The sequence below is a fragment of the Cygnus olor genome, chromosome Z, assembly GCF_009769625.2.
Source record: "Cygnus olor isolate bCygOlo1 chromosome Z, bCygOlo1.pri.v2, whole genome shotgun sequence".
NCBI lineage: Eukaryota > Metazoa > Chordata > Aves > Anseriformes > Anatidae > Cygnus > Cygnus olor.
The window spans coordinates 26952639-26979899 of record NC_049198.1 but is presented as its reverse complement, the minus strand read 5'-3'; the positions used below and the strand labels follow the sequence as shown (position 1 = coordinate 26979899).

The 27261-nt window shown below is 34.4% G+C and overlaps 1 protein-coding gene across 2 annotated transcripts in view; it reads left to right on the top strand.

The window, feature by feature from the left end:
• Positions 1 to 27261, top strand: part of TNPO1 (transportin 1) — a 62440-nt gene extending 35179 nt beyond the window's left edge. For both annotated transcript variants that reach the window (XM_040540315.1, XM_040540316.1), the window contains 16 exons: positions 373 to 433; positions 565 to 733; positions 3624 to 3776; positions 4773 to 4998; positions 7591 to 7762; positions 9237 to 9323; positions 10063 to 10170; positions 10390 to 10548; positions 10640 to 10727; positions 11746 to 11844; positions 12050 to 12145; positions 14978 to 15053; positions 15838 to 15937; positions 17367 to 17441; positions 20125 to 20267; positions 21818 to 27261. In XM_040540315.1, coding sequence (XP_040396249.1) covers positions 373 to 433; positions 565 to 733; positions 3624 to 3776; positions 4773 to 4998; positions 7591 to 7762; positions 9237 to 9323; positions 10063 to 10170; positions 10390 to 10548; positions 10640 to 10727; positions 11746 to 11844; positions 12050 to 12145; positions 14978 to 15053; positions 15838 to 15937; positions 17367 to 17441; positions 20125 to 20232 — 1777 coding nt within the window. In that variant the 3' untranslated portion in view covers positions 20233 to 20267; positions 21818 to 27261. The remainder of the gene's footprint in view (positions 1 to 372; positions 434 to 564; positions 734 to 3623; positions 3777 to 4772; positions 4999 to 7590; positions 7763 to 9236; positions 9324 to 10062; positions 10171 to 10389; positions 10549 to 10639; positions 10728 to 11745; positions 11845 to 12049; positions 12146 to 14977; positions 15054 to 15837; positions 15938 to 17366; positions 17442 to 20124; positions 20268 to 21817) is intronic.

Genomic DNA, 27261 nt, shown 5'->3' with positions numbered 1-27261 from the left:
TGCTGTTGGTGAGAGCCAACTTAGTACTTATTTATCAAGTACTTACTGAAAAGTTTTAGATTTAATTTGTGAAAGGTGTGTCAGAATAAGTTTCATCTTATGACAGAAACGTAAAACTCAGTTGTGCCATCTGGCTACCTCTAGTTAGAAAGCTTGTTATTTTAAAATAACACTATTTCAGATTACAAGTACTGATTAGCATCATGAAATGCAGCTTGTGTTTGTTCTAGCTTTTGTTATCAGGCAGTTGCTTTTTGGGGATTTTTTTTTTTTTATTTTGGGAAGGGTTACAAACAAAATTGTGGCCTGAGTAAGTGAAATTTGTCTTGTTTAATATGTGTTATTTTGACATGTATCAATATTTCTTTGTAGGTTGATACCTGTGCTGGTGAATGGTATGAAATATTCAGAGATAGATATTATTTTGCTGAAGGTGAGCACCAATTTCTTTTATTCTGTAGGAATATCTGGGTAGCTTCTGAGCTGTTAATTGGAATGATATACACTACATTCCTAAATTCCTTGAATAATATAACGGCACTAATGAAAGCATTTTGATGACAGGGGGATGTTGAAGAAGATGAAGCTATTCCAGATAGTGAACAGGACATTAGACCTCGTTTTCATCGTTCACGGACTGTGGCTCAGCAACATGAAGAGGATGGTATTGAAGATGATGATGATGACGATGATGAACTTGATGATGATGATACTATTTCTGACTGGAATTTAAGTACGTCAAAGTGATGTGTAAAATGTTTTTAAAATACAGTTACTTGCATAATACAAGAACCACAGTAAAAAGAAGACTTTGTGTATAGGAATACAGAGGCTTTAGTTCTGAACAGGAAAAAAAATTCGTGCGGTTTGGACAAGAGGGATGTTGTATCTTTTTTTTTTCCTGGGGTGGCTCTTTCAGATGATATTTAGACTATCTGTAAGCTTATTTTTTGTTGTGAATATGGCACATGGAGCTATAAACATGTACAATTTAATAGATGCTTTGGACTTTAATTCTACAAAATGCAAATCATGGATCACCTATTTAGCTTAAAAAAAATATAGATATCATAACTGGGGGAAGCTTAATAATGCTTTCTTTTACTTCAGTCTCCACTGTAAAACTGGTTTGTGTGGTTCTCCCCTCCCCCCTCCATTTGAACATGCTGCTACTGACAGCTGTTACCAGTATTTCTTTTTATATGTGAGAAACTTGCTTCTGACCAGAGCAGAGCACCTGAGTTGCAAAGAGAGCAGATAGCTGTGAGGAAACGACTGTTCTGGTGGTCTGTGCATGTGTATGTCGTAGGATCTTTAAGCCAATTGGTCATATGGTAAGGAAAGACAATGCCACAAACTACATATTTTTTAATTTATATATATGTGTGTGTATATGTGTATAATTTGTTAGTTCATTCATAGCAAGCAGAATTCTGTCAACTGAGGCTTAAGTATACTTTTTTAAAGTAGCCTAGTTCTTAAACAGGCAAGGATTTGTCTTCTGTCTGCTTCCACATGAGATAAATCTGTAGCTGCCACTCTTGTCGTTTTCTTGGTTCTGCTGCTCACCACCTTAAAAGGTGAATCCAAGAAAAAGAATCCAAGAGCTGATTTGTCAGTTATGATCCAGAAGATGTTGGATAACAAAATGAGGAAGTATAATTTCTTGGTACCATTAGAAACTTGTGTTTCTTGACATGGATTGGTTTGATTAAAATATGTATTCTTTTTGAATCTGGACAGTCTACAAATAGATTTACTTATATAAAGAGGAAATCACACTGTAGATTTTTTTTAACAACTTCATAACATGATTTTAAACTACTCCAATCAACCTCTCAGAAGCTATAGGAATAAAATACCTGATTTTGTTGGCTGTCTCAGTGTGGGTTCAAAAACTTCTCAAGCTATGCACCCTAACCTATTCTTCCCCAGTTTTGTTGTTCTTACTGTGTAATGAGATATATAAATTAGACCTTTTTTTCCTTAATGAGCCCCTTTTTAGTATTGAGACACATCCACATAAACATTTTTTCTTAAAAAGCCCTGAGTTTTCATAACAGATGAAGGTACCTTGAAGCTTAGGGATCAAAATAAAAAATTGGGACTTAACCGAATTTTTTAGAATTATGAAGAAAATATTGACATAAGTGGCTTATTTTTGTAAAGTATCTTAAAAAATATATAGTTTTGGACTCATGCTGTTCTTGTCGTTGTGTGTAGAGATTGCAGTATTAAATACATATTTTCTGTTATTCTTCAGCTATGAAAAGTGTAGCTGAAATTGACAGAATGCCTTGTGGTAAGAGTTTTAGTTAAGATGGTGAGGAAGCTAAAGCTGACCAGGAGTGGTGGCCTGAAAGAGGAAGAGCAGAACAGCTGGGGAAATGTGTACTGACGTGTCATCTGGACTTTGAGAGAATTTGGGTTATCTGAAGTTCAGAATTGTGTCCCCTATTCCTTATCAGTGTTCTATATTTGACTTTGAATTCAAACAGAGGAATCATCAGTGCAACCTGGCTATTAGCAGTATTGCTTACTAATGATACCTGTTAACTAATCATGGGAGCAATCCTTTTTTCTCTAGTAGAAAGCTGAAACAGTCTTAGCTGATAGGTGCAGGTGCTCATCTTTGGGAGTTTGTGCTGTTTAGTATTGATTTTCAGTTGAGATCTCCTGTAAGCTGAAGGCTCTTTGTTTCATGCTAATGTTTTGGACCTCATATAGGAGCAGAGCAGAAAGTTTTATCTGTTTCAGCAGTTGCTGCCTCGCAGCTGAAACTTACCTGTATCCTGTCTGGGCCCACTAGCAGTTTAGGTCTAGTTTAGGATTTTTGCATGTTAGATATGCTATGCATGTTTTGACTGATAACTGTCTAGTATATTCCAGTTACAACCTTTCTGACAGATTAAGAAGGAACTGAGATCATAATATGCAAAACAGTATAGCATAAATTCTGTAATACACACATTCTTTATAAAACAACCCTAGTGTTATTTTTCTAGGCATTTCTAGACTTTACATCAGAAAACTAGAGTAAGGATTTCTGAATTGTGCTTTGAAGGTGTTTCTGATTTTTCTTTTATGAGCTTTTATTTCTACAAATGTAGGGTTAAAAAGTTTCAAACTAATTTCAAGTTGTTCCTGTTTAGTGCATCAAAAAATAGGAGCACGGGCCTGCAGATTCCTTTGTCTATAGACATGATTTTTCTTTGAGACATGAATCATGGCTGAACTCTTTTGAATCAAATACTGATTTTTGTTTGTTTTTAGACCATTCTCCTTAGTTTCTCAAGTATGTTACATTCATGTCACAGACCGTTTCTGTTCATTGGTGTTATGCCATCCTGAAATTACATAGTGTATAGAGCATTGCAATAGAATGATGTGGTTCCTGTCAGTGAGTTAATATCTGCAGAGCGTATATTTTTAGTTGGTATTTAAGAGCTGCAAAACTAGATTTCTAGGAGCTGTACCTTTATACCAGAGCAAAGTGGATCAGTGACTGGAACAAAATAGAAATATCCTTTTTAATGCCCTGAAACTCCACTGGCAGCTGGAAGTTAAAATGAGGGTTATACTGCCTAACTGCAACTGGGATTAACGCTATTAATTCCCTTTAGGGAAATGTTCTGCTGCTGCTCTAGATGTCCTGGCCAATGTATTCCGTGATGAACTTCTGCCACACATCTTGCCTCTCTTGAAGGAATTGCTCTTCCATCCTGAATGGGTAGTTAAAGAATCTGGTATCCTTGTTCTTGGAGCAATTGCTGAAGGTAAAGCAAATAGTGCATATCAGCTTGCCAAACTTTTGACTGATTCTAAAGCAACTCTGTGATTACTTCTAGGTACATTTACTTGTGCAAACAAGTATGTGTCTTCCACTGATCTCTGGTTTCAGTGATTACTTTCTACTTTATTTGGTGACTAGTTATTTCTTCAGTTTTCATTTTCAAATTAATGCATGTTTGGGACGCTGAGTTACTTAGATTATTTCTTTTATTCCTTTTTTAACTCTCTTTGAGCTACTTTTTGTGGATGGTTCTCTGGTTTAAATATAATAACTTATGTTTCTTTGTACTTAAAGGCTTAGCCTTTTGTCCAGACTTCCAGCTTCTCTGTTCTTTTTGCAGATGGAAGGAGTACTTTTGGGTCCATGTCTGCCTGGATTTTTTTTTTTTCCCCACAGTGCCTAGTGAATATAATTTTTTTGTTGCTAGGGAACTTTTTTGTTGGTTTTGATTTCAAGTCAAGCAAAGTAAAAGTTAGTACCTCTGGTAAACCTCAGTAAATTACTGCCCTTGCTGACTTGAAGGATCAGCTTTTGTTGCTGGTCAGTGTTTGTGTGATATTAGGAGAAAACGTGAAGAAAATCAAATTTCTGAAGTAATCCTTTTTAAGAATGTGATTATCTGTTATCAAGGCTAAATCTCTACTTGTTGCTTTGGTCACTGTCAGCAGACTGATTTAGGACCTTGAAGCCTCATAAACCCATTTTATTTGGGTGTTCCTTCTTTACTCTGTCTAACAGAGCAGAATTTCTGGAGACTGGGGAAGCACTGAAATAGAAGTGCAGTTAAATAAAAATTTCACTGGGGAGGTTTAATTGTTCATGGTAGTGTTTCTTTCTGGGACTTAACATAAATTTAGTAGACTTGCTTTGTATATTAAAATGTATTATTATGCGATAGAGAATGAAAATATGTCCCTTTTAGGAAATGGGATTCTTTGTTAATTCTGGTACTGCAATAGCTATATTTTTTTCCTTGCAGGCTGCATGCAGGGTATGATTCCGTATCTTCCTGAGCTGATCCCTCACCTTATTCAGTGCCTCTCTGACAAAAAGGCTCTTGTGCGTTCCATTACATGCTGGACTCTTAGTCGCTATGCACACTGGGTAGTTAGTCAACCCCCAGACACATACTTGAAGCCATTAATGACTGAGTTGCTAAAGCGTATCCTGGATAGCAACAAGAGAGTACAAGAAGCTGCCTGCAGGTGAGCCAAAGCTTAACCAAAAAGCACTGTCCATGACACTACTTTTTCATTGGAAGTTATTTTAATGCTTTTATTGATGAATGTGTGACTCCATTTTTAGCACTCGATGTTGTTTTTATTTCTTTCAAACTGGAGTAGGTGCAGCTTTGTGTGGAACAAACACAAATTACTCACAGTTCTATAATATTTTAAAAGTTAATTTGTATTTCTCTTGTCCAGTTTGACATCAGAGTATATGAATCATCAAACTAAATAATACTTTGCAGTAAAAGAAACCATCTTTGTGACACCTGTTTAATTTCAACATTTGGATTTTCGTTGACAGGCTTTTATATGCTTATGAATAAGGTCAATACTGATGAAAATAGAAAACTATCCTATCATAATGTTGTTTATACTTACCCAAAGTTTTGGTAATATTGGGCTTATCATTATTATTGCAATGGATGTTCCTTTTTCTCTTGCAAGGAAATCCTGGGAGACAAGATTCCCCTTTCCCACTTGTCTGCTGATATTTTAAGAACAAAACAAAATTAATGTCTCCATTAATGTCTCCAATTAATGTCTCCATGGATGGAATGTTAATGGAATGGGAATAGGTATACCTCTTTTGCAGGAAGCTCAACAAACAAAGCTTTACTCATCAGTTTGTGTGGGGCAGGAATTTACATAGCAGACTGCCAGGAATGTTTCTTCATAAAGCAGAATTAGATCTGCGTTTGATTGCACACATAATGCTTGAAACAATTGTTATTTTTCAGATTTCAATAGTGTCTCAAGGCGGTGGTCAGAGTTCTTGTGCTAAGCTTTGCACTAAAGGGGTAGATGTGTTCTTGCCTAAGATCAGAATCAAGTAATTTAATGAAATGTAATGTGTAAGTTTTGCATATTTAATCACTGTATCATTTTTGTCTCTAAACTTTTTCAAACAATTGGCTAGCAAATTTCTTCAGCTTTAACTTCCGCTTATGTTTGCCTGTCTTTTCTTAGTGATAGCTTTCTGTTCCTTCCAGAATGAACAGGAGCATGGTGATCTGAGTACTCACTTCACAAATTTGCAGATCCAAGGAATTACTTGCATAAAAATTATATTTAAAACAATAATCAAAACCAGCAAAACCAACTACACATTCCTAACCATGCTTTCCTTGTCCAAAACATGGCTGAAATATGCTTAAACATACCTGTGTTGCGATTGTTGGAATACCCTCATGGAGTGCTTATGGCGTATGCGCAATAGGTTGTGGAAACTATTAAAAGAGAAAAGTGTCTCTACTGTTGGTAGAGATAAAATGGAAATATTAAAAAATAATGGAACACCTAATTATTTGTAGCATACTTTGAAATGCTCTCTCTACAGCAATGACTCATGAAAAATATTGATGCAGTTAAAATAAATAAACAGTCTGGGACATTCCACTTTAAGGAAAATGTAGAGTTGTTACGGGTCAAAATGTACTTAGTAGCTTTATAAATAGCGATACAATGATTTTTCTTGGAGAGGAGCTAAAAACTGCATCCATGCAGTAGAGAGCTGCACAGATCATTGTCTACTGTATTTCAAATTGCTCACAGGATACTGTATGTTTTCATCACTAACTTACACATCATTGCAGCTGTCTAATTTCCACTGCTGTGATATTGAGAAACTGCTCCTATAGTTGGGGGTGCCCAAAAAGACTTCATTGAAACACATTTTCCTGCTCACATTCTATGCCTTTCTGAAAGAATACTTCAAAATAATATAATAAATTATTTAAAAAGTAATGACACTAGCCACTTAAACGGTTCACAGTTGTATTGTGTTAAGAAAAGGCATTTCTGTATTTGGCAACAGGCCAGTAGGGAATTGTTCACTTCATAAGGTGATGCATGCCTTTTTTTAGAGCTGGGGCAGGCTGCTAATAATCTTGTTGGCACAAGCTAGGCCAGTATCTTTTTACACTTTTATTGTTTTCTTGAAGCAGCATGTCCTGCTTTTTTTTAATGCTGTGTTCACACACACTTGACAATTCGAGCTGAGAAGGTTCAATGATGCCGTGATGGCTAAAGTCATTCATCCCTTGTTTGCTTTTGTTTTCTTTGTCTTTCTGTACCAATTTTTCAATGCAGTGAGTGAACTGATGCAGGTACAGGCTGGTGTTGGTGTTGTACTGGTACAACAGCACTGGGGCTTCTAGGTGCAGGTACAGCATGTATTAAATATAGTGGGCTGGTTTTAGCTGAAATAAACAATTTTATGGTTTCTACAATTTCAGTTAATACATTGTAACTTCTATACAGTAATGCTTGGGGGGGAGAGGGGGGCAGAAAGGGCTTCCTGTGTATATGTAACAGTTTTTAAATGAATATTTTTGAATTTTATTCATCACAGTATGAGACCTGAACCCTTATGTGTTCAATCAAAATAGATTGAGGTTACCTCAGTAATACAATTTTGAAAATAGACCTGAGATGAATTTGAGGACAAAAATTTTGTGTTTAAAAAGAAATGGGTAGTGTGAAGTGCTTTGAATTGGTTTTGTAGGTGGTTTTTGTTTTTCAGAGGTACTGGCTGACCTGTATGCTTTCTTGGTTTGTTTTCTCTCTCAGTGCCTTTGCTACTCTAGAAGAGGAGGCTTGTACAGAGCTTGTTCCTTATCTTGCGTATATACTTGACACTTTGGTCTTCGCATTTAGTAAATACCAGCACAAAAACCTGCTCATTCTTTATGACGCTATAGGAACTCTAGCGGATTCTGTAGGACATCATCTAAATAAACCGGTGAGTATACCTTATGTTCCATAAACATGCTTACTGAAAAAATGTTGGTTCAGTGTTTTTTGTAGTATGCTTTACATGTTATGAAAACGAAACGCTAAATTTTCTGTGTAGGTTTCAATGATACTGAATATTTACATGTAGAGTACGTAGAGTGCGTGTAATTTGACCACAATGCAAGTACTCATGATTTTGAATAAAAGTTTCTGTGTATTGGCTTGTGAAATGTGCTTCCTGTCATGACTTCGTACTTCATTCTCAGAATTCTTCAGCTCAGGGGAGATATGCATGTCAATGTAAATATTAAGTGGAACTTCAGAGGAATTGGTGGAATGTGTGCTAATTTCTGCTGACCAATCTTTTTTTGTAACTATTTTCAGTTTAGCTAAGTTGCTCTGTGTGTCATCTTTTTCCTATATAGTGGAGCGTATTGCCACTAGAAATTCCTTGAGAGTAGAACAGATATGCAATTTATATATAAAAACACCAAATTCTTTAGCCAAAGCACAGATAATGCAAAGGCAAATACTGGGGGGGGGGGGGGGGGGGTTAGTGTACATTTGTTAATAGAATGTGCATATTTCACGTGTTATATGCATCTTCTTAAGCATATTTAAATTCTTTTTTTCTCTATAGTGCTTCACATGACACAGACATAGTAGAATAAATCAACTTGGGTTCTTGCAGTTGCATTTTACTTACAATCCAAAACCCCATACCCTCAAAGGACCTCTTTTTTAGTCTCCCTCTGGCCTTGGCCAATTTGACATTTGACAGCACCTAGAGGAAGCTAAATGGGAACTCCTGGTGATGGTGGCACTTTCTTCAGTCGCTTAGAATATTGCAGTTTTGGACACAGCATTAGCTGGCTCTTTAGATACCTTCTGGGAGCAGCACCACTAACAGGGATGCCTTGCTCAATGTCCTTATGACTGAGTAGTGGCAGTGAAGATGCAGCAGCTTGTTTCAGAATGGGCAAGTTTGTCCTTCTGGATAGATTAAAAAAAAAAAAAAAGGTTTTATTCATAGATGGTTAGTTGCGTGAGGAAGTTTGAGGTATATAGGGTGATTGGGTTTGTAACATGAGGGCAATGGCAATTGGTTGAGAAAAGCAGGTGACAGACTGCACTGCTGGTTTAAAAAATAAATAAAGTATTTCATAGGTTCTGTGGTAATCACATAGATGTGTAACAACCTAGGCAGCTATTGACAGTTGCTATGTTGAAAACAGCCCTGAAGGAAAAGATTCACTTTCCAAAGGTATTTACATGCTTCACTGAAATGATCTTAAAACATAAATTATAAACTCTAATATTGAACTACTTCTACATGTTACAACAAAGAATGGTTTACAGCAAATCTTTTTTTTTCTGCTGAAAAAAATAAAGTGGATCTTGATATATCACTTTTCTGGCCTTGAAATAAATTAGTATGCAATGAACTGCTTCAGCAGCTGACGCATTTTCATCCTGAACAGGAATATATTCAGATGCTTATGCCTCCATTAATCCAGAAGTGGAACATGTTGAAGGATGAAGATAAAGATCTCTTCCCTTTATTAGAGGTAAATGTTAAAATTTGAATATCATCTATCAACTACTTCTATGAAGAAAATTTTTTAGTTTCTTAAGAAGCTCCTACTAGGAAGTGTGACTGCAAAATCTGATGGCATCAGGAATTTTCTATTATGGATAAAATATTCTGATTGTAGTAAGAAAATCTTATGATTGACAAAATGTCATTATATTTAGTAGAAATCTTAGATTATTTTCTGCCATTCTTGAGTGTTTTCTTTGGGATTCTTTTTTTTTTTTCTTAAAAAGTTCTACCCCTTTTTTATTTTTGTCTTCTCACTTTCCTTTCGTACCTCCATTAAAACTACTGTTAGACAACCTGAAGGTATAAACCAAACCGTGTTGTCTGTTCACTTTACTTTCCAGGTGTGTAGCAGGAAAACACTTATAGAAAATGAAATAATGTTAAGTAGTGTTAAGGCTTGTACATGATCAAGATATTGAAGCTTAGTGTAAGTGCTATGTGTCTTTGTATGCACTTAAAAATTACCAAGAAGGAAGATCCTGCTTCTGAGAAATTTTGTCAGTTGGCATGTTTGACAGAGTAGCAATTAGCTGACAGTTGCCTTGGTTCAGCTAATTGGTACTGCCTTTCTAGGTTGTGTTTACTTAATTAGTTGCATTGGATATGCTTTAAATACTAATGTTTTAATTTACCTCTCCCAAGTAAAAGGCTCTTGGGGGAGGTGAGTAAAGTTTGTAACTTCTTTCTCTTTTTTGTAATTCCAGTGCCTGTCGTCAGTTGCTACTGCCTTGCAATCTGGCTTTCTTCCATACTGTGAACCTGTGTACCAGCGTTGTGTAAATTTGGTGCAGAAGACCCTTGCACAAGCCATGGTATTTTTCTGTTGCTATTCGATGTTTTCAGAATATCTCATTAAAACAATGTATGAACTATGTGAAGTTCTGGGTTGGCAGGAAAATCTGTAGTTTAACCATAGAATGTCTAAATGAAGCTGCAGTCATTAACGTCTAAATAAACCTGACTTTTATTTTTATGCATACCCTTGAGAAACTGTAATACTCATTCTGAAAATGCATGTTTATTTGTGGCAGTTGCACAATGCTCAACCAGACCAATATGAGGCTCCAGATAAAGACTTCATGATTGTGGCTCTTGATTTACTTAGTGGTTTAGCTGAAGGACTGGGAGGCAACATTGAACAGCTAGTGGCCCGCAGCAATATCCTGACACTAATGTACCAATGCATGCAGGTGAGATGAGAAACCTACTTAATCTAAGGATTTTCTTTAAGAGAATCAAAACCACTTCTAGAATTAATATCTTTTTTCTTTTCCTCTTTAGGATAAAATGCCTGAGGTACGGCAGAGTTCTTTTGCATTGTTAGGTGATCTGACAAAGGCATGTTTTCAGCATGTTAAGCCTTGCATCGGTATGTTTCTTTTGCATATTAAAGTTAGCTTGTTTACAAACTGATAAGAAACTCATTTATCTGTTATTAAGTTCCTTTTTTTGTGGCTTGCCTTGTTATGGTGTTGTAAGTTTTCATTTTCTTTTAATCAGCAAGGGGCTGTAGTCTTTTCTCCTTCAAACTGTGTTTAAAAGATGTGTTCTTTTGTAGACAGGGTAGAAGTTCATTTTGGTGCTTGATTTTTTTTGTAATGTAAAAGCTGCTTGTTCGGCAAGAATACAGAAAAATAGATAAACTTTAATTAGAACAATTGATGTATTTGATAAATCACTGAATTAGTAGCTTTCATATTTTTTATTAGAATCTGTAGTTACATTAGAATTATAGACATAGAAATGGGAAAATGTAGCTAAACGGTAGAGTTTGGATTGGGTATTTTTTGTTCTGTTTTTAAATTTCAGTAGGAACATAGTATCAGTTACATACTTACACAGTAATTATTGTCTCATCCCTCAGATGCTCTTGAGATACACTTACATTGACAAATGTATGTTTTGATAGGCTTGGAATGTAATTTTTAATTGGCAGATGTTATAACAATAGATGTGATTGACTTCTAAGCATTTTTTTGTTAGCACAGTTGTATGCATAGCTATCCAAGAGCTTCAAGGGCTGTTCAACAATGTTATTAAACTACAAGTACTTGTTGGGTTGTTTTTGTCTTCTGCTCTCTTACCCAGCTAAAAGAAGGGAAGAAAAAGGTTTTATAGAGTTGCATAAAACGTAAAGCCTATTAGAAGCATTTTAGAATCATAGTTTGAAAAGATTTACATTGATCTACTTAGGTTCCAAAATCCATGTTAATCCAATATATAGCAGAAATACAGCTCTTATTAATTCATGCATAACACTTTCAAAGTATTTAAGTAGGCTCATATTATTTTATTTTTTTAATGTTATTTTTCTGCAGTATTATAGTTCTGGGACAAGATGATTGTGTTGTGTGATGAGATTTCTTTAAAAATGTTGTTCTTTCTAGCTGATTTCATGCCCATCTTGGGAACCAACCTAAACCCTGAATTCATTTCTGTGTGTAACAATGCCACCTGGGCAATTGGGGAAATCTCCATCCAGATGGGTAAGATTTTTTTTAGTTTGAATCTTTGCATATTTAGCATTGTTTGTGTGTTTTGGTTTTGTTTATTTTTAATGATACTTTCATGTTAAAACTTAAAATTTATTTTGGAAACCTTGTCCTTGATTGTAAATTCAATGTATCAAATCTATATAGATTATATATTAATGGTCATTTTCTTCTGAATGTTTGTATTTGACTATTTCAGGTATAGAGATGCAGCCTTATATTCCAATGGTGTTGCACCAGCTTGTAGAAATAATTAACAGACCCAACACACCAAAGACGTTGTTAGAGAACACAGGTACCCAGAAACTCAACCATTTGTGGTGAAGGGAATTACAGTTTTGGTTTTGGGTTTTTTTTCTAGCTCTAAAAATTGTATAGAGGAAACACACCAGAACTGATTATATTGCGATGTATTTGGCTTTTATAAACAAAAGCAACTCTATTTTGCAGAAGCTCTTACAAGTCTCAGCCTTGCAGCAAACCATCTATCATATATCTAGATTCTGGAAAGTTCACCTCTATAAGAGTTACTATATTTATTTGTCATCTGTTTGATTTTGACATATTCTTCCAATTTTATTTACTGCCTATATTTGTCATATTAATAGATGACACTAAAGACTTTACCCTGATTTAAATATATGCACACAGTACATACGTATAAGGACATGCATATATATCTCCAGTGTTTGAAACAAATATAATTGGCATATATATAACGAATAAAGATTTTCTTGAATTTTCAAAAAAAGAAGTGCGTTTTTTTAAAGTACTTTTATTGAATTGTGATATCACAAAGATCTAGATCTGTGATGGCACTTTTACCACCAATATAAAAGAAATCTTGTACAATTTCTAATACCTGGTCACAATTTAAAAAAAAAAAATAAAAAAATATCTAAAATTGGCATGTGTGTTCTGGCCAACAGCTTTGCCTTCCAAATTGGGAACAGTCACCAAACTAAACAAGAATTTCTGAGGCTTGTTTCTTTTGCATTTATAGAGGGCATGTTCTGGTATGAAAAGCACCTTCCATACTTTAGCAGAAATTTGTTAACAATTTGATAGGTTTCTCATTTACTAATTGAGAATCTTTTCATTTTTTTTCATGTTTGAAAACTAATTATCTTGTAAGAAAATGATAGTTTAAACATCGTAACATGACACGATTGAAAATGATGCAAATTCATTTGATGTGAAGCATGGGGTAAATTGGAGAGAGATTCTCAATGTATTTTCCTTCAGTATTCTCTAAAAGTAAAAACTGCAGTTTACCTCCCTCCCTCCCACCAACCCTAATTTAGTATGGAAGGTGAACATGAAAGAAAACTACCTAGTTGTCTAGCATATTATAGATAATGGTTTTTGAAATAATTTTCGAGCAAATACCTACTTGTTTTGAAATAGACCGTGGAATAGTATAGCAGTATAAATTCCTCCTCACCCAACCCCAGGCCCCCCTTTCTTTGCACTGATGGATGTGTAATACCTGTAACTGATAGGCATCCAATACTTAAATTTTTGCTTCTGTCCCTCTTAGAGAATTTTTGGAAGCATCCAAACACTGACATTTTTTTTATTCCCTTAATAGTTACTTTAAATGTGGATGCGTAACTGCAAATAAATGTTGAGTGTGGTGTATTTATTATAAGTTTGTTGTGGGATATTGTGCTGCATGCCACTGGTATGTGCAAAAATATTACTGTTTTCTGTGTTAAGTTGCTGTGTAATGATCTATGACAACATTTCTATAGAAATGTATGACTACATTAAGTAAAAGTAGCAGCATTGAAAATAAGTACACGTGGAAAAACTTGAGTTTTGTCAGAAATTGCTATTTCTTGTACAGACTGTAGCTGTGAGAACTTAGGGGTAAAACTTATATTTTCATTTGAAACGAGTAGTTCAAATAAAATTTAGTAAGTTAGATCTCCTGAAAATTGCAGACATCGTATGCTGAAATTGAGTAATATCAGGGAAGAATAGTACATTACAAGTGAGCTGCAGCTTTCATGGAATGAGTACATTTCAAACTACTACTATATCCTACACCAAACTTTTATTGGAGAAAGCATCATCTGCTTTATTGCATGTTTCATGAAACTGTTCACAAATGCCTGTTTAATTAGAGTGTTGCATAGTATGTCCCTTGAACATAGGTTTCCTTTCTCTGCTTCATATAAATCTGCTGGATTTTAGTATTATTCATGTATTTTGCTTCAAGTAATCCTGATACATTATTCCCCACCCTCTTCTTTTTCTAAAGATTAATCTTTTGTAAGTTGAGCAAACACCACTAAAACACATTTGCATAATGATATTTTATTCAGTCTGTCCCTCAAAAAAGGACCAAACCACCAAATCATCTCAAGAAGGAATTTTGATTTTCATGTGTCCCTATGCCTTTGTAACATAAATCAGATTTTTATACGACTTTTATGAGGAAGCCTGTTGTGAAAAAGAGAAATTGGGATTAAAGAATTAACTTTGTGCAGTTAGTTGCTGTGACTTAGCAATCACTTTAAATTCCCTACAAGATTATGAAGAAAACAAATATTTGGTACTCTTTAAGAACTGTATCACCTATTTAGTGTTTATAGGTAGACAACAGTATATTTAATGTAACCTTACTTCTAAATGCATCGTTACTCACAGGTGTATTAAAATCTTGAATTCTAAATATTGAAAAAATAAATGTTAAGAGTACTTAATACTAAAACTGAAAATGGTTAATTCCTTTTGATTAAGGGAATTTTTAATAGGACGTATGATTAAAAACTCAAGTGCATGGTAGGTAAATTTAACATGAGAGAACTTGGAAGAGGGCAGAATGATTATTTACATCAGAAAGCCTTTGGATTTTAAATTGTGTTTTTGGTGTTCTCTCATTTACTTCTTTAATTTTTCTTTTACCCTGGAGAGTATACCATATATGTTGCTGCCTCTTATTTAGGGGGTGGTAATAAACAGCACTGGTGAAATCTTATGTTTATTATCATACACAGATTCTGTTGGTTTCTGTTTCTGAGTTATTTGTTGTTTTTTCTTTATTTTTTCTCCTCCCCCCTCATTTGCTCATGTCTTGGTTGGCGTTTGGTGGTGTATAACCGTGATTGCGTTACCTTAGCAATAACAATTGGTCGTCTTGGTTACGTTTGTCCTCAAGAGGTGGCCCCCATGCTACAGCAGTTTATAAGACCCTGGTGTGTATTATTCAATCTTTTTTTTTAATTCATTTTTCTTCACTCTCTTTCTTTCTTCTTTCTATCTCACTTTTAGATATATTTTCAGTTGGTTACAAAATCTCAATCCTTAATCATTGCCAACCATGTGACTAATCTTGTCCTATCAGGTTTGTGAGTTTTTAGTAGCACCGTCATGTATTTTTTATGTTGTGGCTAACGACTAATTTATGCATGGGATAAGATTGTCACATGCTTGCTGTGTTAAAGCTTGACTATGAAAGAGCATTTTAAAATCCACCAGAATGATAATACAATGCATGCAAATACTGTAAAATTTAAACTGTGCATTACTTTACTTTAAAAAAAAAAAAATCAGTCTGAGGCTTGAAATGCTGTAAGGAATATATGTTTATAGACTTGTTATGTATAAAATAGCTTGCTTGCTGCTGTAAAAGTTAAATAACTGTTCTGTAAGTGGTATCTGACATAATTCATACTGTGATGGTATTATATGTTCTGCTTCTAATAATGATAGTTCCTATAAATATTTCAGTTATATGTTCCTTTTGTATTTAATGGAATACAGGTCACACTTTGTATATAGTGAAACAGTAGAACAAAATTCTGGAAATGATGCATAATGGGAATATGCTAGTAAACAACTGTTTTTCTAACTGTTCAAAACAGTGTTTTAGGTCATTTTATCAGTGTGACTTATTCCATCAAATACTGACATCTAGTTCTGACTTGACTGAATGAAGGAGTAATAAAATTAGCTAAGATTTGCTCTCCAACTTACTAGGTGCACCTCTCTGCGAAACATAAGAGACAATGAGGAAAAGGATTCAGCATTCCGTGGGATATGTACCATGATCTCAGTCAACCCCAGTGGAGTAGTCCAAGTAAGATGCATGAATAGATCTTTATTAGTTGTTGTTTTTTTTACTCGTGAAATTTAGTGAAAGCTGAATATGGAATATTAAAAAGTTTTGATGTTGATTCACTGCAGAGCATGATGCAGCTTTACTTTGAAGTCATGGAGGCCAAAATGTTTACATTGCAGTGATACGCACTGATAATACTTCAGGATTTCTTCAGTAATTATCATCTGTGAAAAGGAGTTGAAAAGCAGAGGTGTTAATCTTTTGTCTAAAATGAAGTTGTAAATAACGAACTTTGATTAAAAATAACTATTGTAATATTTCTGTCATGTATTTTGTGGTGAGGATCTGTATGAAAATAGAAGACAAAATCCAACGCATTAAAACCTATTTTTCAGATGCCATCTGGACAGTTAAGAAGAAAAAGAAATAAAAATAATAAACACCTCTTCATTCTTAAAACTAGGGTAGGGAAGATTCTGTCGGAACTTGGATTATATTTCATAAATAGTCAATGTGACAAGAAAGATACTCTTTAAAATAAATGGTACATACCAAGAACAGAAGTGACTTGCTTTTTAGTCTCCACAGCTCCAAAGTAAAGGTATACCAATGTAATATTTTGTGAGAGGAAACTCAAAGTGAATTTTCCTCTCCACTGCATGGAATCCTTCTCCTTGAAATACAAGAATTGAGCCTCTGTCTTGGTTTGAATTTTTCAGTTGATTTCACTTATGCCTTATTCTGTTCTTATTCCCCTCTTCTGCTGTCCATTTGTTCTTTCAAACAACTGCAGGGGAAATTAAGAACTTTTCTCATTATCCTCTCTCTTCTTCTCTGTAGCTGTTATCTTTGGTTCCTATCCAAAAACATGAGCATTGTCAAATTAATGATTAAAGACTGGTGTTTTAATAGAGTAGTAAGAGATGTAATGCATGACAGCAAATGAACTATGTGCGGGGATTATGAGGTGTCTTGGTTTTGAACATGTATGGTAAACATTCTGTGTGCCCCAGAAATAACTTCTGGCTCTGCTTAAAGAAATAGAACAGCTTTTCTCCAACTGAAGATTTGAGTGAAAGTTGTGAGTGTGATCTGGAGTTTGTTGCTTGTTTTTTAAGATGACCAATTCTTAAGCTTCGTATGTGAACTGAAAGAATTCAAATTAGCCAATTGTGTTTGTTGTTGTTGTTGTTGTTGTTTGTTACTGTGGCTTTATTTAATCAAAAACCTGATGAAACAAAGCTTTTCATAGTCAGCCATTTCTACTTCTGTACACTTAGGCGTAGAATAATTTACCTGAATTAACTGGAAAATAAGTACATGAAAACAAAATCAATTCTTGAGTTAGGATCAAAGACTCCTGCATAGTTTATAGAAAGAACATCAAGCATTGTTTTCAGACCTATAAATTGAGGTTTCTAACCTATGTGATTGTTTAATCTTATAGGACTTTATTTTTTTTTGTGATGCTGTTGCATCGTGGGTTAGCCCAAAAGATGATCTCCGAGACATGTTCTGTAAGGTAATGTTCTTAGTATAATAGTATATCCTAATTATGATTGTTTTGGGTCCTCTGTTTCTTTCTTGTTTTTATTTCCACTGTCGTGGAAACTTCCTGTGTTTGTGGTCATGGAGTCTTCTTCGCAAAGTCATAAGTTTCAGACAAAACATCAAAACAATCTGGAGGTTTTTTGACCTATATTTTCTTATATGCATTCAGGCTATTATAATTTTTTTTATAATGGTGCTGAAAAGTTCACTTGGGATTTTAGTTGAAAGGATAATCACCCTCAAAGAGGTTTTCATAATGCCACGCTACTATGATTTGACTGCATTTTGAAGAACGGGATTATCTATACCCACATATGTGTCATCTCCGTTCTAGAAAATTAGATCTGTCTGGTTTAAGACTTTTTTTTGCCATGAAAAAGACAACTTTTTTTTCAAAAGTATCTAGAAGATTGCAAATGGAAAATATTATAGTGCTATCCTGATATGTTTATCTTCCTTCTGCTGAAGCCTTCTTGGATGAGTGAATCTTCAAGAAATTAACGTGCAGTGATATCCAAGAATAAATTCTATAGACACTTTGTTTAGGAATATAAGCAAGAGAACTATCTGCCTTCTATAAAATAAGAAGGGGAAAAAAAGACACATTTATTATGTGTCTTAGGTTAAAAAACAAAGCAACAGAAAACCCCTTCTATTTCAGATTCATGAACATATGCTGTTACAGTTCAGTAATAAGCCTTTTTTCATATGTTGTAAAGTGATATCTCTGTTTTTAGGAAGGATACGTTTCACAAGTTCACAATATTCATTTTAAAGCTAAAATAGACCATATTTCTAAGTATGTATTAGGATCATGGGTCAGTATTGGCACTCTCTCTTCAAGTAATGCTAAGTGTCAATATCAGAACAGAAGCTAGAGTTTTTGAATCCCATCTTGAGGAGCAAAGACAGAAATCTTACTGTACTAGATAACTAGTCTCCTTTGAAGAAAGTTCGGGTTCAGGAAATGCATAGCTGTAAGTATTCTAGTGTCAGCAGAAGGAAACAACAAATACTTAAAAGCTTAAAAGAAGTCCAGGATGCTGTCTGTCTGTGATGATAGTCCAAAGCAGTTTCAGTGCGTGTTTCTGCACTGGTCCTTCAGCACTGAATACTCACTTCAGTAAGTTAAGCTTCACTGTCCTGGATTCTTTCCAAGATAGTCATGTGGGATCTAATGCATCCAAACTAGATGCAGCAGTTCTTGGCCATTTTACATAAGAACATACTTGGTTTTTTCAGCGTTATCCTTTTGTCTTTCTTCATGCAAGAAAGGAGACAAGTTTTCATCAAGTGATGGCATACGAATTTTCAGATGACTTCCTCATTGGAGTATGTCCTTTTGCCAGCTGAAATTACTACGTCTTTTAGGAACAATGGGGAAAAAACAGCCTTTTTTTGTAGCCCCCTGAGGTCTTCTGCTAGTGGATTGTACAGTGTGTGGTTTTCAGGCTGGATATCAGGAAAAGGTTCTTCACTCAGAGAGTGGTTGGGCACTGGAACAAGCTCCCCAGGGCAGTGGTCACGGCACTGAGCCTGCTGGAGTTAAGAAGCATTTGGACAATGCTCAAGACACAGTCTTTTTGTGAGTCATACCTGAACATCCTTGGATGTTTTTTTTTCTTTGTCACTTCTTGGTAGCTGGCTGATCTGACTTGCTTGGATTAGGAAAGAGATGTGAGCCTGTTTGTGGAAGGTCTCTTTCTTGGTGAAAAGAAGTAAATTAATTATGATGTAATTATTGCAACATCCTGTTTAAGGGCATCTTTCCTTGAGAATGTTTTGTTGGGGATGAGCTCAGCACTATGAGCTTTAACATTTTTTCTGTGAGGATATTTTTGTGACCAACTCTTCCGCAATTCAGTATCCTTGAGTTTAAAAAAAGGGAAAACAGAAACACACAGACTCTAACTGCATTTTTTTGTGTGAGGAGGAGCCATTTCATCCTGCTTTTTCTTACATTTGCTTTTTAACCTGCTGTTTTCACATCAAAAATAGAGAGACCTTTCTGATAGTACCACTTAGTTTTCAGTTGATTTATTATATTGAAAGATCCAGACTGTAACCAGTAGCTTTTTTCATTCTTATGCTTACTTTTAACTGCTGTGGGTCCATGTTGTTTTAATGCACAAAAGACTTTAACAACTTCATTTTTAGTAGCAGTTGTCTACAGGTTCTGAGAAAAAAGCACAGCTTTAATAGGAAGCATTTGTAATTGCCAATTTCTAGCACAGGCATTCATTCTGTCAAGTGCTATCTGTGATACTGGCTCAACTTTTCTTCTAGAACCCATCACACATTTAAAAATGAAATATGAGTACAGTAATCACAACATACAACCTAGAGTTAGGTCATTTCAGAATACTAAATATTTTGTCAATTGACAGACTTTGTAAGTCACCTTACTTGATAGTTAAATATTAATATCAGTCTTTATGGGTAGCTATATTCTGTATGTCTCAACTGAATTGGCTTTCTTTTTAAGAAAGCCTTATTAATTTCCTTTGTTTAACACTTAAATTGGAGAATTTAGATAGACAGATGAACAATTCAATAGATTGTAGGTTATTGCATATATTGCTAGTAAATAATAAACATGTATCTATTGTTTGGTGACTATTTTTACTTTCAATTCCCCCCCCCATCACTTGTAGATTCTTCATGGATTTAAAAATCAAGTTGGGGATGAGAATTGGAGGCGTTTCTCTGACCAGTTTCCTCTTCCCTTAAAAGAGCGCCTTGCAGCTTACTACGGAGTTTAACCTCATGCACTGTAGCTGCAGTCCCATAATTAGAGGTAAGCATACGAATCTTCCTTGCTAAATAGAGCTGTATAGCAGACTTCATCCATATTTGCATTATTTGAAACATGATTAATTGACTAGATTAGTGGTTTTTCTTCCTATAAGAAGGGGGGGAAAAAAGGCAGTGATGGTGTACCTAAATGGTGGTAGTGTAGCTGTAGCAAAAACTTTCTGACTCTGCTCTTTACTTTTCACAGAGAGAAAGAGAGTAAGTGTACAATATGCACAGTAGTGTATCAATGTAAGATTGGAGGTGTAGGTGTAACGAAGTGCCTGTTCAGGTTTAATAAAGTGATGAGTGTGATCCTCAAGGCATCATACTAAACACACAAGGCTCGCTGTGCATCTTATGAATTAGTAGAAAGTAGATGTAGTTTAAGCTGAATATTTCTCTTGGATAGGAAAGCAAGTTCAAGACACTTTAGCTATGAGAAGTCCAATACATTCCTGGCTACATAATACATGGTCTTTGCATTGAGTTAAGGATATGCTAATCTGCAGCTCTATAGTCTGTAGACCTTTACTTTTTGGGGAAGTTAATGTGTTTTGTCTTTCCGATGTTCCTTTTTATGCACCAATTCAGAAATGTTGGAGTTCTGTCTCAGAGAATACTCAGCTTCATCAAAGAACAATGACTGTGCATTCTACGACAGTTATAGTTATACCACCCTGCTTTGTATGCTCTTTGTGAACACTGTATTAAAGCAAAGTACACATGTATAAAGTAGTGTGATATTGCCAAGAGTTTATTATACTGCACAAAAAAGAAGGGAGGGCAGATTAAGTTCATTCAGTCAGACATCATATAAATCTGCTAACTTGCTGTAGAATTTTTCTACTAAAACTTTGGTGAGAATTGTGCAATTTTGTTTTACTGTTGAATGAACAACTATTTAAAAGTCAGCCTAATGTTTTTTCAGAGTCAGTGGCATAATAATTCCTGTTTCAATTGCATATTTCCATTGAAAAATGGATTAAAAATGTACCAGCTTCAAAAATTTACGTATTTATCAATGAGGGCATTTTAGTTTTGACATAGACTTTTTTTTCTTCTAATGAAGAAGAATCCAAAGTGGGGAAAAAAAGCTAAATTATTCTTAGTTTGTGTTGAGGAGACAGTATGATTACCTTGTTTAATCCACATAAAAGTGAAATTGTTATATTAGTAAAGATATGTTTAATAATCTTTCTCAACATTGTAACTACCTCATAATTTTGTACTAAAAGGGCAAAATCTTGTTAGAATGTACAGGACTGCTTTCACCTTAAATCTAAACTTGGCTTACAATAATAGAACCGTCAGTGTAGCTTTAAAGCATACACTGTTGTCATAAATACTAATCTTCCCAGTTATAAATAGTCTATTTTCTTGAACAGACTTATAAAAGGAAAATCTATGCACAAATTCTCTTTAAGTTTAGGTTGGTACCTACTGCTTTTAAAAAAAAAAAAAGGCAAAAAAAAAGGCTCTTTGTTTATGCACAGGTCTGTCACTTCAGTTTAAAAGTAAGATTTAACTATACCTCTATCTTTTCTTTTATAGGTCCTTCAGTCTGGGAGACTATGAGGGAGCCTCTGCACCCAGGGAAAATGTTACCCTTTACTGGGGGGAAGGGTGAACCAGTAGGGAATACAGTACAATCCCAACCCTACTGGGAGGGGCGGGAGGGAGGTGTTGCCGTCACTGTATTAAGTCGATGTTGGGAAATGTTTTAACATCTGGAGCCTTTGTGGGTGGAAATCTGTCTCCTATTACAACTCTGCACTGGATGTGAAGAAGAAAAAAAAGAATCTATTCATAAAACAGCACATTCTGGAATATTGTGGGGAATTGTACCAAAATAAGAACCATATAATTGAACCATGGGGATACGTAAAGAGGAAAACTATTTTGCGCACAATAAAGGAAACCTAAGAATGGGGGTCACAAACAGTAAAAGGCTTTCTTTTTTTAATGTTTTTTTTTTTTAAGTAAGGGTTTTCTACATTATTTCATCCTGCTTGATGGGATTCCTAGGTATTTGCATGTTAATGAAGAACTACACAAATGAAGTTAGTACAGTTAAAATGCAGCTTGTGTCTGTATTAGAACAGGCACTTGCAGTGTATGATACAGAAACCCCATCATAAATTAATAAAAGATAACTTGGACAAAATGAAGCAACCTGCAAGCTGCCAAATGAGTCACTCCTTTCATTTTTGGGGTAAGGGGAGGGACTATTCAAAGGAGAGATTGACATCTTAATTTTTACGTTAAAAAGAATTTAAAGTAGTGGATATGATTTGATTATTGTACTTCATTAGATTTAATTTCTAGAGTAAGGCATTATTCTTAACGTGCAGTTTAAGGTTCAGGCATGTGTTCTGGCTCATAGTGATCAGAAGTAATTTAAATTAGTGGGAAAGTAGCATGCTTGCATCACATAGAGTGAAATTGGTATACATTTACCTATGTTGCGCCAGTTTTGTGTTGCAGTTTACCAATTCAGTATAGCCCTGCATTTAAAATTCCTTTTCTAAGATTCTGTGGATTTTATTTTTATTAAGAATATAGATATAAAGTACTGTAGTTAACAATTAGGCCTTGAAATACCTTTTTAGGATCTGTTAAGAATAAGATTGATATTGTATTGTGTGTAACCTGCACAATGTGGAAAGCTGATATAGCTGTGCAAAATACTTGCCTCTGTGCTGTCAGTGTGATGTGCTTTCTGCATGGTTATATACTAGTGATTTTATCAGAATCTCTAAAAATGAGTTACATGGTAAGACCCGTTAAAGGCTGCATAAATGTTAGTTGGCACGTAAAGACAATTGTAGAAGTTGATGACATGATTGCTATATTTGTGTTTATTCCCACTCAACATATTACCTTCTATGCTTTCTTTTTGTTCAAAGCATGATCTTAAAGAGATGTTTAAGTTAATGGATGTAATGCAGGGTATCTACACTGTATCGGCGCATGTTGGTGGCCCTTTGTGATGTAGTTAAATGCACAAGGGTGCAAGTTTAAAGCTACAGAGTGAAAGTTGGTTTGGATCCTCTTCATTTCATTTGTTTAGCTTTTCTGTTGTGTTTTTTTCTCTACTTACATGTATTCCTGTGAATAAATCCTTGTTAAGTTAACCCTTTACTTTTCCTTCCATGTGTATTTTCTTATGTACTGTGAATGTGAAATCCTAACTGGTACACTTGATCTTGTGTCCATCTGAAAGTGGCAAGTCTTTATTAATTTAGATTGCCTAAAGAGTATCCCATGATGATAAAGGAAAATGGAGAGATTTTTAACTCTGCTGGCCAGAGGTGAAGCCACACCTTTCCATTTTTCAAGTGCTGCATAATTAATCCGCAAAACAAAATTAAGCCATAACAGCCTTTTTATAGATTTAGTTTCTCACCTTTGCATTGCAGAATGGATACTGGATAACAGTTTTTTGTTGTTGTTTTTTCTTTTGTTTGTTCGTTTTTAAGAACTTGCTCTTCTTTGCATGGTTCTGTTCTTTGAGTGTTGGATGATTTAGCCATTGCACTGAAGTTTGAGCTGTGTGAGTGTGAACTTATAAATGATGTTCAAAGATTTTTTTTTATGCATGATAGCATGCACATTTTACGTTGTCCCCGACTCCCCCCTCTCTCCCCCTTTTTTTAATTTGGGTTTGCAAATTTAAATGGATTATGCCTGAAAAATAGTTTGGACATGTACTGTATGAAGTACACTCGGCAATGCTAGTACATAGTATTTATATGATTTTGTCAAAATTGCATGTGATAACTTGCTTTCAAATTACATTGCTTTGGTAGCAAATACAAATTCCTTCTGAACTAATAACCGAACTAAATTAGAAATAGTTTTAGTCACTAAAAACACTTAATCTGGAAAAAGAAGAAAAAGACTTCAAAATTTAGCAAGGTAGGATATTTTTTTAGACCCAAACTTGCTTTAATTTCGAGTGTGTTCAAGCATTAGGTAAGAATTTCAGAGAAATTACATTTAAAAATTTGTAACATAGAATACCTACCTAAATAAAACAGCATTATGGCTAGAATCCAAGTTTAGTTAGACTTTTTAAATTTCAGAAAGTCCCTTTAACCAAATAAAACCACACCACCTCATCACAGATTAGCTTAGGATGCCACTTTTGTACGTTCATATTTTAATAGGTATTTACGCAGATGTTAATTGGTCTGGTATAACAGCAAGTGAAGTAATTAAAATAAGGCAGACATAAACATTACTGACAAAGTAGTCTTTTTGTACCAGTAAGTTCTCTCATTGTGTATTTTAAAGCAAATAAACCCTATTTCTAATGCATAATGTAGTGCAGAAATTTGCAGAAGCCATTTAGGGTACAATGTGAGGTAAGAAAAGTTGTGAATCAACATTAACAGTTACAATTCAATTATTGCATCATGGGATATATTTAAAAAAATCTTAATTCTTGTGGTGTGGTCTTGACAGTTTTTGAATGTTGACTGAATGTCTATACTGGTAGAATTGTGAGTTTGTCTTTGTTACATTCCAGTGTTTCTGCCTCTTGGCATGCTGAAAGCACGGCTTACTTCATTTGCTCCTTACACACTGAATAAAGTGCTGTTAGTGTGCTAAACTACAGAAATAGCCGCTGCTAAGTAATGGTGTAGATTTTCTACTTGAATATTTTTGTTGTAGGAACCTCAGGAGGTCAGTGTTTACTGTTTTTATATATGCCTTTCTCCTGTTTTGAGTTTCCCTTTTTTGAAGGATTCTGAGAGTGAACAAAAGCTGCTGATCAACCTAAGTTGGTAACAGAAAGTGTATTTAAAATCCTTATAAATGCATCTTTTTTGGCAGTTCTAAATTGCTGTTAAATTAGTCTTAAGTGAAGTTCAATACTAAACTTGTTTCATTACACATTCAGGAAACAGCTCTTTTCATTTAGGAAAAAAAAAAGATTATAGTAGTTCATTATTTTAACCAGTGCAAGCAAAAATAATCAATTTTGTAATTTTTTTCCAAAGCTTGATTATTTTCTAAATCAGTGAATATGTATATATTTAAATTGTAATGAGCTAATTCTTATGCTTTAGTTTATTGCTCCTTAATGCTTATACTCAGAAGATCACTTTTAGGAGAATGGGTTTAAAATTTATAATCATTATAATTTTTAAAAGTTATGAGGTAGCATAAATTTTGTAACTAACAATATTGATACACACTGTGATTATTATTTTTTTTTTTGTTAGGACTTTTATGTTAACATCAATCTTACTTAAACTGCATATATTGTATAATAGTAAAATGTATATTTTAAAACTTGGAGTGGCTTTCCTCAAGTGAAACTCATTGCTACTTAGAAATATTCAAATACTAGCTTTATCTCAGGTGAATACTCTTGTACCCTTTTTGTTCAGAACACATGCTTATGAAAATGTGTCTTGATTATATCAGTTCATGTATTTCATGGTAGGCAGCTCCTCTGTCTTGAACTTAATCTAAATTAACCTTCTACTGTGGGACAATAATGACTTTTGCTTCACCTATTTTATTCATATTGAATGTATTAATAGATAAAGGTGCAAAAACATTCTTCCCTTGAGGAGAATGCATCCATATTCAAACAACTGAAATATTTGTTGAAAAATGCTTTAAATGCAACATTGTTTTGGAAATCTTCTGTTTCAGATTTTGTCAAGGAAAGAAGTTGCAACTTAACACTAATTGCTTCAGTACTTTCATGGGGATGATAGATGCAAAAAGCTTCTATATAGGGTCTAAAGAGTAACTTTTTATCTTAGATAAAGGTTAAGCTCTACAGTGAAATGACTGCTGTAAATTAAAAAATAAAAATAAAAAACTTGCAGTTGCCTCACATAGATGCTGATGTAGTTTGCATACATATTTGTTATATATTACATAAGTATTTCCAGTAACCTCATCTTGAGTAAATGAAGCTTGATCAGTAGCTGTGTATTTCACTCACCTATGCATTCTCCAGATGACTTGCATCCATCAGTCTACTAGCTATTCTTCTCCAATAGAAGCTGTTTTTTTTTCTTTTTTCTTTTTTGTCTGCCACTGATGCTTGCTCTTTGCACTTAATGGTTGGAGCAAGCCAGTTTTAGGTTATTTTAAATGGGGAAACTCTGAGGTGAGTACTCTTGTTGCTTGCCTTATGGTATATATTCTGCTAAAATAATAAGGATACTTACTCACTTGAATGTATTTATGTGAGGGAAGTTAAAATGGCTCTATAAAAGATGTATCCCAGTGTGGTGTTAACAGTATATGTCTTAGTAAGCCAAATCCACATCTCTAAGAATTCAGCACTTATAGTATCATTTTTTGATAAGCAAGTTCTATTGTGCTACTTTCACCTTAGATATCTGTTTACTTACTTTGGGTAAGAAACAAAACTGAGAAGGCCTGGATGAACTTTATGGGGATTGTGATTATTTAAAAAGATTAGTATGAGCAGTTTTATTTGGCTGTTGAAGTCTCTAGTGTAGTATCTTTTTTTTCATGGGAAGAGATAGGTAGATACGTTGTATGCTGTCTGACTTGCTAATACTAAATACTTCCAGAATTTTAAATTGAATGCAGTATATAAAATAGTTTAAAGTGAAAGATGACTAGATCTTTCTGCTGACAACTTAGGTTGTATGAGTTTTGCTTGAAAGCTTTAAATCTGATGTTTCTGTATCTGCCACAATGTTGGAATGTTTCCTTCAAACATATCCTCCTGCAACCTCTCAAACTGTACTAAATTGAGTGATTATTTCTTGAAGTCTGCCTATGTGCTAACAGAACTTCATTTTAAATAGAATATGGTTTTAATTTTTGATAAGCTGCTGAATTTTAAAGAGTTTTTGGGGCCACCAAATATTTTGGATCATGCAGAGAATATATATTGTACTGTAGTAATTTTGTATTTACATTTGTATGATGTGACATAATAGATGTGAATGTTAATCACTGCTTGACTATGTTAATAAAGTTGTTTAAATATA